Source organism: Ischnura elegans, chromosome X, assembly GCF_921293095.1.
Source record: "Ischnura elegans chromosome X, ioIscEleg1.1, whole genome shotgun sequence".
Classification (NCBI taxonomy): domain Eukaryota; kingdom Metazoa; phylum Arthropoda; class Insecta; order Odonata; family Coenagrionidae; genus Ischnura; species Ischnura elegans.
Window position 1 is genome coordinate 5,849,789 of NC_060259.1, and position 14,697 is coordinate 5,864,485.

Here is a 14,697-nt window from a genome sequence, read left to right on the forward strand (position 1 = left end):
GGTAATGAAACATAGGGATATTCAAGAAAATAAGAATACGGACGGAGTGACAGTATGAATTGGAATCAGAAATCAAATTCACTGAAAATTCATAGATAATTCATACTTCAAATATACAAACAGACCGAAGCGTGGGAAAAAAGCAACAAGTTTCCTCAGTTAGATGATTAGTAAATATCAACTATAGTCTTTAGGATTCGAAACGTACACCTAAACAATCCAGCATTAATGTAAGCCAACGTGATGATTAAATAATTCCTGGAGTTTAGGTCATATAATGCAAAAAGTTGTTTGCCAACGTGTTGGTTTATTTTAAAACCTTTATCAGGGCTATGAATGAAAAAATGAGAGAACAATAATATACAATATTGATACATAAATAAAGGTTACAAAAAAGTTATTTTTACAATAATATAATTTTAAAAATGAGAAAGCAATGCACAAGGGTTTTGACATTTAAAAAATATTTTTTATATTTTTTAGGTCAAAATTCTTGTTTATTCCTTTCTCATTTTTTATTGTATTATTGTAAAAAACTGTTTTGTAACCTTCATGTTTGTATCAATATTGTATATTATTGTCGTCAACACAATCAGCTGTTTTCATAGATGCCAATGATGCCATCTCTGGACAACGAATGTTACGAGCGGGCAGTCTTCTAAATGCACGATTTGAATTCTTAACAATATTATACATACCACACTTTTCAAAGAGCTATTTATGACCGCATATCACCTACCTTGATTATCTCAGAAACTGTGGATTGCATCATCTGGGATAATTCAGCGCAGACTATCTGTAAAAGTCGAAATCGTAAAATTCATAATGGCATTCTTGGAAATCAGAAAAACGCTAAACTTCCATAGATATTTCAAATAATACACTATCTGGTGTCACAAAAGCAGAAATAAATAATAACATAATGGCATTCGTGTTTTCTGAGTAACATTACCGCTTTTAAACAAATAATCTACTGAGGTGAATTTACGTTCAATTCCGACAACGAAAAGAGCATTCTTAACACATATTTTAACGGAGAAATGAGCACTTAAAGACTATTCGACATCATGCATAAGGTTGTCATTGTTGGCCCGTGCCAACATTGGTAGGAGTACATCTGTCACTGTCTCCTTGGAAAACCTGTACCTTGACATAAATTCCCTTTCCGAATAAAATTCCACTGGATTTTGGCGATTCCTCAAGCAATGGCGAGGTAAGTAATCATGCACGGAAAAAAAGTTTAGTTAGAATTATTGAATTCTGATGAAATTTATCAAAGTTTTCGGTCGTCATGTGGCTCATTGAGAAATTAAGTAACAATTACCAAACCAGTTTGATAAATTCTATCAAATTGGTTTGGTAATTGTTACCAAAATGGCCACAGCAGTTGGGTAAAAACTATCAAAATTAAAAGGATAATAAAACTGACGTAGCGTGCATATGTGAAAGATTTTAAATCCAGAAAACACTATTCTGATTGAAAATCATGAAATTAATAGTTTAACGCAAGTTTCTGCAAAAGAAATACAAACAAAGCGGAGCAATATCGAACGTGGGCCCTCCGCATGGTAGCTAAGGACGCTGACAACTGGTCTAAATCGGTCGCTGTAAAAATTGCTCACACAAACGCAGTAATATCTTATTATTGTAAATAATCAATCTTTGTGTTGAAATGTCAATAATATGTGACTAAACTTTCACTTTGTAAGCTTAAGAGGAATACTTATGCACACAATTGCATTACGTAGTTACTCCATATCAATATCTAGTGCAGATGCGCAAGAAAACTTTATTTGTAGGCTTTTTACATCTATGTAGAGATGATTTTAACATGCTGGGTGATATCCTTAGCATGGATTGGGTCTAGTATGATGACTTTTATCACATGTCATTCGACATGATCGCGAATGATTATACCTCAGGAATACCTCTAATTAAAGTTTTAATGTGTCAAAATACACAAACATCTCCTTACAGCTTTAATATCCATGATAATACGCTATTCAATGTCTTTGATGCACCAGCTAACGGATAACATTGCAATTTTATGATGAAATAAACAGAAAGATGAACATAAACAAAATTAAAACGTTATCGCCATCACAGATAATAAAAACAAAATCATTTCTACCAACCTATCTTTTATGTAAGGCCTGTTTAAAATTCTTTAAAGTGATGAAATGGTTGTGAAATGGATGTGAAGGCTGGGCCAGACCATCCTTCGCTGACGAGGAGTCCTTCACCAGCAAAGTGCGCTGAAGAAGACCTTCGGACGTCTCTCGACCTGAAATCTATCCATCAGGAGCCGAGGAAGATGAAGGATGGTTAAAGAAGCAACTCACGATACCGGCCTAAGTGTCTCGATAAAGTACTAGTATCCCTGTAATTGGTTAAAATCTTGTTTGAATCCTTTAACGAATATCATAATTACGTGCCAAAATCCTGAGTTTCCTGGGACATAGGCAACCTAGCCAAAGATTCCCGCATCAATCGTTTTCCGCTTTCATCTTTTTTTTTGTCCATCCCCCTGAAAAACGATAGATCGAGTTTCCACTGTACACAGCGAATGATTTCGGAATAATCATCATCACTCCGAAACGCATTAACTAACTATTCGGAGTAACGGAAAAATCATCATCATTCAGTATGATCATTTGCATGATCATTCACAGTGGCCTTCAAACACAGAGAGGGAAAGGAATAAGCATTACTCGGGAAATACCCTCAGTGGCCGATACGGAGTGGGGGGGCTCTGAGCAGGACAAGTGCATATCCTGAATACTTATGATAAACTTTCTGCTCAAAAGAAAAGGAGAAGAATATTGAGTGCAATCAGCCGCACTACGCTCATTGATATGCTCATGACGTCAACATGACCCAGGGGGCTTGGTCCCGAATGGAAGAGTGCACAGGGTGACTCGTATGTTTTCATCTCTCTGTTCACAATTGATCAGATATCGATGTATTTATTCTTTCACTGAAATGGAAACTGATAATAGCCAAGACATAGTATAGTTCCCCTCAGTCACACAAAATCTAATTGCTGACTTGGTTTAAAATTAAAGTGAATGTTTCAGTGCGCCTGAATGCACGCATAATAGTAGAGCATTTGCCTAGTGTTCCAAAAATGGAACACTGTTAAATACAAGCTTATAGCTAAAACAAAATACATACTTTTTTTTAAATCTTCTTCTTATAGCACTATGGGTTAACTATTACTGAACATGCAGTGAAAAATATACTACAATTGGGCTTAATGACAAATAGTTATTAATATAACATTTGAGATGGTGTCAGAAAAACTGCCTTGAAAAAAAAAGACCGATATTACTCAACACACTGACTGCAATGGGTTGGCAAAACTGACTGATTCTGTGCACCCCATAATACAATATATCTTTATAAAGAGGTACAGAAAGAGAAACCGTGGCATATTGGTGTATAATTAGTCGTAGTCATTAAATTAGAAAGTCGCGTCAGGTGTTCCACAAATGGAATACAAGGCATAAATGGGTTAAACTTCTTTACTGGAATCATGTCTTCACCTGCTGACTTTTTTGGCTTCAATTTTCTCATTGCCTCCACCATTTCTAAATTTCCCATTAATAGTGTACCACCAAGGCTAATTTCCATTTTTACACAATCTTCTATCACAGTTTTTCCTTCCCCCTGGGCGTATGAAGAAGAAAAATGCTTCACAAATAGTTCTGCAATCTATGTTATTAAAATTGTTACAGTGTACTCTTGATTATACAAAGGAGGATGTTACGAAATTTACGATTATATGTTGTGACATTGTGGTCCTGGAGAAAAACCTGTGGTAAATACATGGCACTATTCATAAATAATAATGTTAGAAAATGCAAAATGTTAAATTAAAAACATTGGGCTCAGTCCCCAGGAGCAAATGGATAACAGCAAAAATTTTGTCATCCAAACTAGCTATGCAAAAGCACCAAAAAAATCAGTGCTTGTAACTGTGGTGCATCAAAGTTTGAAATCGTTAAGAATAGTGCAGCTTTTGAGGGGAAGGGTCTGCCTAAAAACTTACAGTGGGAATTGAGGGTAAGTAGGCTTTCAGTATAAACGTCGTGGTTGACTCAATGTCCCTATTTACGTGCGTACTCGTAAACATTGCATTGACAATACTTTGTAGTTTAACATGTGAGGAAGGTCACGTGGGGTATTTCTTACACTCCTGCTTAAACCCTACGTAATTGATAAATACCAAGTACTACATAATTGATACCAAGAAAATGTTGCAAGTTAATGAAATTGCTCGAATTCCAACGATTTTGGGGTTAACAAGCAACCTCGTGACAACACTTTTCAAATCAACAGTTGGAGTTATGAGGAAGGTAGAGAATTAAGACACTCAATGATAAAGGAAATATTTTTCATTTAAAAATTTTTTTAGAGTCAACGTTCCATTTCAGAGTGAAAAAGGGTTGTGGAAAATACTGTGATTGTCAATGATGAGAAGTAGTAAAGATATCACCGATGATATCATGTTTGTACACAAGCCCGTTTTGAGGGCGAAATGGCTCCTCTATTGCCAATTTGAATGGGATATGATGATTCTGTGCATTAAGTTTTCACGTAAGCACCTTGCTATATATCTGCGTCTGGCTGTCTTTCGTCCTGGAGGTGCTGAATTGTACAGAATGGCTGTGAACTAAAGCACACAATTTATCATTCCTCAACATGTATTGGTGAATTGTTGGTTCTCAATAATGGTACCCCAAAAAGTGTACTGTAACCTTATATAGTTTTCATGCTTCTTTCTTCATTGTATTGAAAATGATGCTAGGTATCATTGATATAGAGAAAAGATTTTCTTAGTTTTAGGCCTGTTGAACAATGGGCTATGAAATAGAATATCACAATGCTCCATAAGCAGTAATGCATTTAACTTGTCCGTTTTGCACCAACCCATGTTTATTGTGAGGATGGAGCAAGTGACCTGAGGGACCAAACACAGCCTCTCCACCAGCAAGCCTTTTCTGTCACTCATTCACCCAAAAAAACACACAAAAACACTAAAAACACTCGTACTCTGTTAGAATAAATTGCCTGGAGAGTAAGCTCAAACTGAGCAGGTGAAGATGCACATTAAGACGAGAGTGAATAGTGCTATTTCTACCTCCTGGGGGCCATTTTCAATGCATGAAGTAATGCAAGAAGCATCTTCACCACAGCTATGAGATTCCATTTGCATGTATTTCCTAAATTTTTTATTTCAATAATTTAGATTGATCTCTGGCATCATTATTTGTTTGCTTAAATCTAAAAATTAACATTTTTAAACCCCCAGACAGCCCCTTCCAACTCCCGGCCGCTAGGTGGCCCAAAAGCTTCCGTGCGGAGGGAATCGCCGATAGATGGTGCTAGTGGGTGTCCGCACGTCCAGCATTACAAAATTGCATTGAACCAAATACGATTCTTGATCGCTGGAACAACGAATTTTAAATGCCTTTAACTGAATTGAACACTAAGAAGCAATTTAATAGCCTTTTAATTTCATTGATAGGCAGTTAGAAAGTCCATATACAAAAAAAATTGCCTTTAGAAGGAATAGAATATGAGATGTTATCGTCTGCTAGCAGTCGTATTTTATTAGCTCTACTACATTAACCCTTTCGAGACCGCGGAGTTTTCGTCTTAGCTTGACTGCTGTACCGAGCCCCAAGAGACTCTTCTTTCTCGTGGTACGGAGCATTTTTGGAGGGCATTCGTTAAGAAGGGTCTCGCTGAACCTTTTTCGACCCCTCCACGGTGGGACTCCGTATTATCTCGGACTCCGAGAGTAGTTGTGCTCCCTCCTTTCCGGGTTTACGACCATACCTGCGGCATTGGTTCGCGGTCAACTTATGTATTGCTTATATGTATTTAGCAAATGGATAATTGTTCCTTGCACGTAAATTACAGACATTGAATATAATTCCTCATTTTTATCTGAGCATTGTCAAATTTTAAACGAAGTTCTAAGGCCATTATCAAAGCATTTAACGCAGCAACAATTTCCATGTTGATGTTTATACACAACTCTAGATATAAGTTAATATTTGTCGTAGAATTTCGTTTAAAAATTGTAAACGCTGCTCAAAAGACAAACAATTCAATTCTTAGTTTATATTTCTTGATAAATGAACAAATATTTATTTCGAAAATTGACTCTATAAACAATTGTATGACCGCTGTCCCTTACCGCTGAGAGGGGTTATAAAAGACGAAGGGTCCGGGTACCTGCTCCCGGATTCGGAGGGTTAATCCTAAACCCCGAAGCTTTGGGTCCAGAGACAAAGGCGACCTAAACCCACGACCGTCCTGAAAGGGGGAGAGCTAGAAAACGTATATATACGGGTTTCGTTTTCTTGACCGGGAAAATCTCACACGTATATATACGCCCGTGGTCTCCCGGGTCAGGAAACGTCCACACGTATATATACGTGTACGGTAGGGAAAAGGTTAAAAAGAGGTTACTTGCGTCCTGATCATCATAAATTTATCGTTAAACGGCATACTGCCTGACATTATTATCAAGGTACCTATCCCTAACAAAAAAATTGGCGATACAGACAATCGAGTCGGCGTTTCCTCCCCCTAGGAACTCCAGCGCAATTATTCTGAATGGGAAAATAAGTTTTGGCTGCAGAAATCTCCTTTAAACTCTCATTGGGTCACCTTAAACAGGCTATCCTTAGCAGGTAACTACGAGGATACGGTAATCTCCAATTCAGAAATTACTAGATGCGCAATGAAAAAAAAACTGGCCCAAAATTAATTACTAAAAGCTTCCCATAATGACACATATTAAGATTAGATTAAGACTTAATGGTTATTCTGAAATGTTAAAAGTACGTTTGGGAACCCTAATTAAGACTTGGCTGAAAAACACCTGGCTAAATTCTTAACCCAAGAAAGGCACAGAAATACACATCACAAGATCAACCGAAACAGTAACCAATATAAAGGAAAAGGGGACAGCTGGGAACGGTAATTGAAGTGATTTTTGTTAAATTTTCAATGCATTTATTCATGAAAGCACAAGCACTATCATTAACACTGTAGAGGCGAGCTGAAAGGATAAGGACAAAAGTTGGAAGTGTGAAAAATGTAAATAAATCCCAAAGTTCATGAAGATTTGAGGATATTCCAAGGTTGTGGCAGTATCACTTCCACTGAAGAATCTGGAGATGAATGGCTGCCTAGAAATGGAAATTTTTAAAAATAAGGCAAAATTTAAAAAATAATTAAAAAATAACGGTTGCAATCCCAGGTCGTATCAGTTATAAATATGGAATGACAGTGCTTTTACCAATAGAGATCCCCACAGTTTGCTAATAATGGCTTTACATGAGGTTATGTCACTTCAAAAATGTGAGGCTTTGAGGCATGAGAAAATTATCATCATGGGAGGATGGGGCCAAATTTTCGATCACAAATATCAAGAGCCAAATTCATCATTTTAATTCTAAATATTACCACCATTTACTTTATTCTCATGACTTCCTTTTTGATTACAACTAGTAACCCCTGCCCCCTTTCAGCAAAAAATATCCAGACCACATTACTGTTGCACTTTGGTTACAACTAAAACAATTTCTAAACTACAATGGCAGCAAATCAACAGACGTAAAAAAAGAATATGGAATAATGCCATGTCCCCTGTAAAAATGTCAATGTTTCCATAGGCGGATCACCGTTAGTCCATGTAGATAATTGTGCGCTACACAACATTAATTCTTGCATTAAATGAGCATGGATCCAAGCATAACTAACGCCAGGGCACCATGATCCTTATCCCACCAGATAACAGAAGCTACCATAATAATTTCACTGTCGTTAAGTCCTAAAACTAGAGTAGGATACACATTAACACTTTCACCATGATCATAAAAACACTAATTCACTAAAAAACTACATCTAATAGAAATGAAATAATACAAATTTTCCCTATCATTTTAACTAAACATTCGTGGTGGTGCAATATTTTTCCTCCACTTTTCTGCACTCGCACAAAATTCTTCTCTAAATATATAAAGCCACCTATTAATTGGAAAGGAATGTGAAAAACATGAATCATTGAATTCCCGCGAAGAAACAATAAAAAGTTCACTAAATAAATGAGGAAGGCTAATGCACTCTGGCTAATATTAGCATCAGCCAGTTAAACAATAATAATCATTATAAACACCACGTGGGTTAGATGAGATGGAATATAAGTTACTTATTCAAACGCATGAAGTGAAGGCAACGTAATTTAAGCTTCAGCTTGAAGCAATAACCACGAGAAAATTAAGGGAATAAATATAGCATGCTTTGCCGTATCGACTTCTTTAAAAACAAGAGAAAAGGCATGCATGGAAGAATAAACAAGGCCGCCATTACAGATACTGCAGTATTTCTACTATCTGTTTGCACTGCTAATTTATTCTTAGCGAATAACACATATTTTCAATTAAAAAACGAGGTCACTGAGACCTAAAACCATGAAACAATTACAGAATTAACGATATCAGAAGCCATAAAACTAGCATAGGTAACCCACCGCATTTTGAGTACTTACCACTGCTTTGAAAAAGCTTTTATTTTCAGCTCAGCCTTCCTTCCTGGTTTTCCTGTATCTTGTAGAATTATTAGACACATAACAAAAGCGCGACGCACGGACCATCTTCGAATTTAATAGCTTTTTGCAGTATAAAACATCTTCCAAATGACGACCTTCACCGGTTCACCGTTGAAATGAATGAAACAGCAGCGCGATACTGGACGCGCGACGAGCTCGCAGCGCCACTGTTACGAACTAAAAAAATTAAATAACGTGGGAGGATTTTGGGGCCAGCCAACCAGCGGCATAGCAGCCGAGTTGGAGGGGGCTGCCCCCAGACTTGAAATTTTAACTTTTTTTTACTGTGGTCATAATATGATTTCTGCTTTCCCTTCATTTACCGCTTTTACTCTTACAAGCATCCTTTTCATTTTGTTCATATTATTTTCTTTTTGCTATACTGCATACATAATGCTCTTACTTAGGCTTCAGTCAATTGCTGTATGTTTTTCCATAGGATAATGATGTGGAAATACATTTGTATCGATTGTTTTCTCACGAATTAACTACGCCTTTTTTGTAGATTTGCTCCGTCCATAATGATGGACTATGTTTCGGAGCCCATGATCCGATGGTTGCTTGTCATGGTGTGCTGCCCTCATCTGGTGAGAAGTCCATATTTGGTGGCGAAGCTAGTCGAAGTGTTATTTGTGATGTGCCCGGATGTGTTGGAACACATGGGGCCCCTGTTCATGCGAGTCATCTCACACCCCATTGCTCAGTCTCATCTCTCCTCTTGCCTCATGAAATTCTATGCTGGTAAGATCACCACCACCCTCTACGCCTCTCCCCTATTTTGTCATGTCCACTCCGATGGCCATTTCCTCATTGATCATGTTGAACTGTTTTGGATGGAGCTAATGATTTTGGGAGTGATTTCTTGCATTTTATATCAATAATACAAATTAGGATCATTAAAAACTGTTATTTGGATGTATTTTTTGTCAAAAAAAAAGCAATATTTCGCAGTCATAATGTACACATGAAAGCTCGTCAGTTAGATATTATGGAGGATTTTGGAGGCTCATTGTTATGATGCAAATGTGTAAAGCTGAAGGATGTTCATGGAACTTGTATGCCTCTCTTTTATCTTTTATCCTTTTAGAAATTCTTATGTCAAGTAGCATTTAAGATGTACGTCGGAACTAGAAAGAGGAAGACTATTTTTGGCTGAGGTTTGCATTACAGATGTGGTATGGTGGTTGCATAGTTACTGGAAGAGTTATTGTTGCACGATATCTGACTTACATTAATTTTATGAGCAATTTTTGATGGGCATAAGATTATTATTTGAGAGAAGTGTATCTACTATCGTCTGTGGAATCTAATATGGATTTGATAGTAGAATAAAATGACTAGCCAAAGCAAAGAAAGGGATATTATAAGTTGCATAAGGGGAATGGATGACCTCAGACTTGTTTCTGATTGTTTTCTCCTAAATGAAGTTTAAATGACAACTGTGCACAGAGCAGCTAAGTGAGGTGGAATATGTTGATTTAGAATGCTGTTTGTTGCTGAAGGAATTCATTTGTTTTAAACATTTCAGTAGAAATACATGTTAAGTAATGATGAAGATTGTTAGGTGGAATTCATGCTTTATTGATCGACATTTATTTTCTGTTGTCAGTATCTCATGTAATTAATAGTTAAATATTCTCCCCTATCAGATGTGGAAACAACTGGATATACGACTGAGTTCTATGACAAATTTTCCATCCGGTACCACATCAACATGCTGATTCACTCTGTTTGGAATAGTGTCAGTCACCGGAGTGCAATCATCAGGGAATCCTGGTATGCTGTACAATTTAAATGCTATTCAGTCTGTGATAATGATATTGGATTTTTCACTTGCTGAACTATCCTTATTGGATCTCATATGAGCTATTATTATTACTTTTCTGATTCTCTAACTCTGAATCGACTCATAGTCTGTTACATTTCTCTATTATGGAGTGTCTTAATTTTTTTCAATACTCCCTCCCTCTGGATAACCTCTTTGAGTAGAGACCCTGAAAAGTGGTAAATAAATACAATGCTCAAGCAGTTTGAAAACCATAGCCCAAAAGGTTAAATAATAGCAAACTTCATGCTTAAATGGTGAAAAACATTATTAGGTATGTATCAATTAAGAGTAATTAGGAATCATGGTAATCCTTTTGCACCCAAGGTTGAATATTGCCGACAAGCATTTTTATATGCAAGAAGCCTAACGTCAGCTATAGCCGGTGTGAATTTTTCGATGTAAACAAAGGAATATTGGCTGAAAGTGATGCAGGGGAAGGGAAGTGACTGCTGACTTGGCAATGGTCGAAAGTATTTTCAGCCTGCCTGAGACCCAGCTTAGCGAGACGTTAGTGCCACTCCTCAGCAATTGGGCCTGACCCTCCTACTCATATATACCCATGGATCTTCTCATAGCAAAAATTCGTCGTGAACTGGTTTAACTGTCAATTATTTTTGAAAAGAAAAGTTTGTTGCATACTCCAATCTTTCCGTTTTTAAAAGGAATTCTTTGTTTTGTTCTGTGGGTAAACAATTTTTAAACAAAATTTTATAGTTATTATTAACAGCCTTCTAGAGTAGAATTCTTAGTACCTTGTGTTTACTAACTTTGTTATTATCAACCAAATCCAGTAAAAAATTTTATAGTTTAAACAATGTTAAAAATTCTTATATAACTCTGAATTATTGTAAATCATAAAAAATATTTATTTATAAAACACTGCTAATGCAGTAAGTTGACCGTGGAACTTATGCTAAGAAAGGGCTATAGGGTCTAGTCTAGTAGCGGGGGTAATCTCCGGGCACCCCATTGCAAGCAGGTTGCAAAAAAACCAGGGCTTGAATTTTTTTTTTTTTTATAAACTTATTTCTTAATCTTAAAAATGACATTTATGAGCCAATAAATTACAGCACCTGCCATACAAGAAGACCAGATAGCTATAGGAAGAGGCAAAATAGTTCAGGCCAGAGAAATACGCATGGAATATTTTTCCCCATAGTCAAATTTGAAAGCCTGAGCTCTACTCAGGCTTGTGTCCTTGGAAGAAAACGTGCAAACATCCTGAGGAATATTTGGCCTTGGTCTTCAAAGTGTTAATGGTACCATTTTATGAGGGTATGGTACATACACAGTGTTGGGCCTACAAGCTCAACTTGGTATACTAGTTCAAGGTACTAGGTATATCTGTGGTTCAAGCATTAATATTATTGGGTGAGCAAGAAAAGGTGCACCGTTAACACTTCATTTGATTAATTGTCTTTGTGAAGAAGACTAGAGCAAAAATTGACCAAATAGTGCTGAAATTTATTTTCAGTTTCATTGTATTTATTTTTAATTATTTGATCAATTACATCAATAATAAAATTAATTTAGTATTTATATTAATTAGATATGTGCGAATAGTATCCACGAATACGCGAATACCTCCAATACTAGAAAGTATCCGATATTCGAGTACTTGAATAATTATGCTAAAGGTGCAAGCTCGAATACATCGAATACTTGCCGAATTTCGTGCCATACCCTGTCGCACGCATGTCGTTGGTAGTTGACTCGGAGAAATGTAGAGAACTCTGGTCGTTTGGTGCCTTCAGCGCCGTTTTAAGGAAGTTGACGAACTACATCAAATTTGCGGATTGGAGTGGTGAAAAGAGTTCGAAGTGGGGAACCGATAAAGATCGGGTGAAAAAATCTGAAAACCACCAGGAGAACCTCAGTGTGGAAAGTAACTACGCAGCACAATTCCCAAAATCTGCTACCCCCTCCATCCATCAGCCCTTGGCCCCTCCTCCTACCCCTTCCTCCTCTCCGAAATCAAACAAAAGGCCCTAGCTCCAACAGGGTTTGTATTACGAAGACCATTAATCAAAAGCTTCAAAAGAAAATATCAAGTTACAGGAGAGTATTAGAATAGTGTTTCACCCTTCCCTCTTTCTCCCTCACAGCAGCACTCTTGACTAATCATCTATAAGAATTTCAGCTGTATTCGTGCCATAGTTTCATTGTTGTTGCCAATTGAAGTGAGCAACTTTCATTTGTTTCTAAAATGATGTGCGAATAGTATCCGTGAATACCTCGAATTCGAAAAAGTAGAAAAGTAGATTCGAAGTAGAAAAAACTAGTCGTTTCGTGCATGCAGCACCGTTTTAGGCAAGTTGACGCACTACATCAAATTTGTGGATTAGAGCGGTGAAAAGAGTTCGAAGTGGGGAACGGAAAATGATCGGATGCAAAAATCTGAAAATCCCCGGTTTCCCCCACCAGGAGAACCTCAGTGCCGTGGGATAGTAACTACGCAGCGCAATTCCCAAAATCCGCTACCCCCTCCATCCATCAGCCCTCGGCCCCTTCTCCGAAGCTTTTCTACACTCCAAAATCAAACATAAAGCCCCAGCTCGTGCAGGGTTCGTATTACAAAGACCATAAATGAAAAGCTTCAAAAGAAAATATCAAGTTACAGGAGACTAATAGAATCATGTTTCACCCTTCCCTCTTTCTCCCCCACTGACCTTTTTCTGCCTACCTGCTTCGAAGTTCCCCATTCCTGGAGGTCAACTGCTGCATGAGTCATCTATTGGCCCAAAAGATGTCTAGCAATGACTTTTGGCAATTGACATTACACCTTTATTGGATTGAAATATTAGTCATGTGCGCATAATTTCAAAAAGAATATGACCAAACATGACATATTTTTGACTTTATTTAAGCATTTTACGCAGGAAATAAATGTCAAAATACGACAGAGACTTAGCATTCTGTCGAAACTCGATATCCTTGCAGCTGAGCTTCTCGGAAGTTGATGTGGTATTTTTTTGAAAACATATATCAAGTTACAATTAATGAATTATGATATAAATTTCTATGGTCACAGTCATAGATGAAGGCATATTTTCTTATGATATTTGGTTTCTCCCTGCTAGCAAAGAGAAACTTGCTTAGGAGAAGCGCGTGTATTTTGCAAAATGCCTCGGATTGTCCGCTAGCACTTGACAGTAGGAGTGGGGGTAAAGCAAGCTACCTGTTGAAAATTAGAAGTTGGATGAAGCTGAGTATCAGATGGGCGTGCCACTGAAATGGCGTTTGGTAGTTATGAATGTATACATCAGAAAGAAATCCATCTTAGCAGTGTAAATGATGAGACGGCATGCAATCATTCTTTTGCGAGGTGGTGTGTCCCCTAGGATATTTGAAAGGGATGTTAGTTGAATCAGCTATTTGCCCAAATTGTTTCCATAAAATTAAAATATTCCATTAATCAGCTAAATTTCTGTTTGAATCCTTTAAAGGAAATCGCAAGTACTCACCAAAATCCTGGGTTTCCTGCTGCATAGGCAACCCAATCTAGCATTCCCGCATGCATCACTTTTTTGTCCATCCCCTTGTAAACGATAGATAGAGGTTCCACTGTGTAACTTTTTATTTATACATTCATTAAGTGAATTAGAAGAGGAAACGTACGTTTGACCCTTTCACTCCCAAGCATTTTTCAGTATCTATACCCAAAATTCCCATGGGTTTTTTTTATGAAATTATTAGTACTTTTTGTAAAAATTCTTATGGATTTATTTTAGGCTCTAAATGAAAAAAAAGAAAATGAAAAAAATCACACAAATGAAAAACATGAAAAAAATCACACATATGTAGAAATAAATGACGTTTTCAAAAATGTTATTTATTATCATTATGTATAATGTTTAGTTTTGCAATAATAAATTTATAAACTTAATTCTTTTAAATTTTTTTACGAAAAACATAATTTCATGGCTTATTTATTCATAGTATTTTTTTTATTTTGCAATTGTTGAAAACTGTGTTATATTAAGAATTTAGTTTTTGACAGATCTACCTAATTTTTTATGCAAAAACAGAAAAAATGTTGTCATAAAAATTTAATTGTTTAAATCTGTCTCAATCACGTTTGAGCAGTGCCTAAGCCAGTCTTCTGTAAAAAAAACAATGAAATATGTATATACTTATATATCTAGGCCTTAAATAATACAAATTATTGTTAGTTTTAATTATAGCTAAAGGAATTGTTTAAATGTTAACATTGCATTTATTTATACATATGAATGACTTA

The 14,697-nt window shown here is 36.5% G+C and overlaps 1 protein-coding gene across 3 annotated transcripts in view; it reads left to right on the forward strand.

The window, feature by feature from the left end:
- Positions 1-14,697, forward strand: part of LOC124170624 (ubiquitin conjugation factor E4 B) — a 302,332-nt gene that overhangs the window by 219,153 nt on the left and 68,482 nt on the right. For all 3 annotated transcript variants that reach the window (XR_006867521.1, XM_046549465.1, XM_046549466.1), the window contains exons 15-16: positions 9,135-9,370; positions 10,279-10,405. Coding sequence is in view for 2 of the 3 variants with exons in the window: in XM_046549465.1 (XP_046405421.1) it covers positions 9,135-9,370; positions 10,279-10,405 (363 nt within the window). In the remaining variant the exon portion in view is untranslated. The remainder of the gene's footprint in view (positions 1-9,134; positions 9,371-10,278; positions 10,406-14,697) is intronic.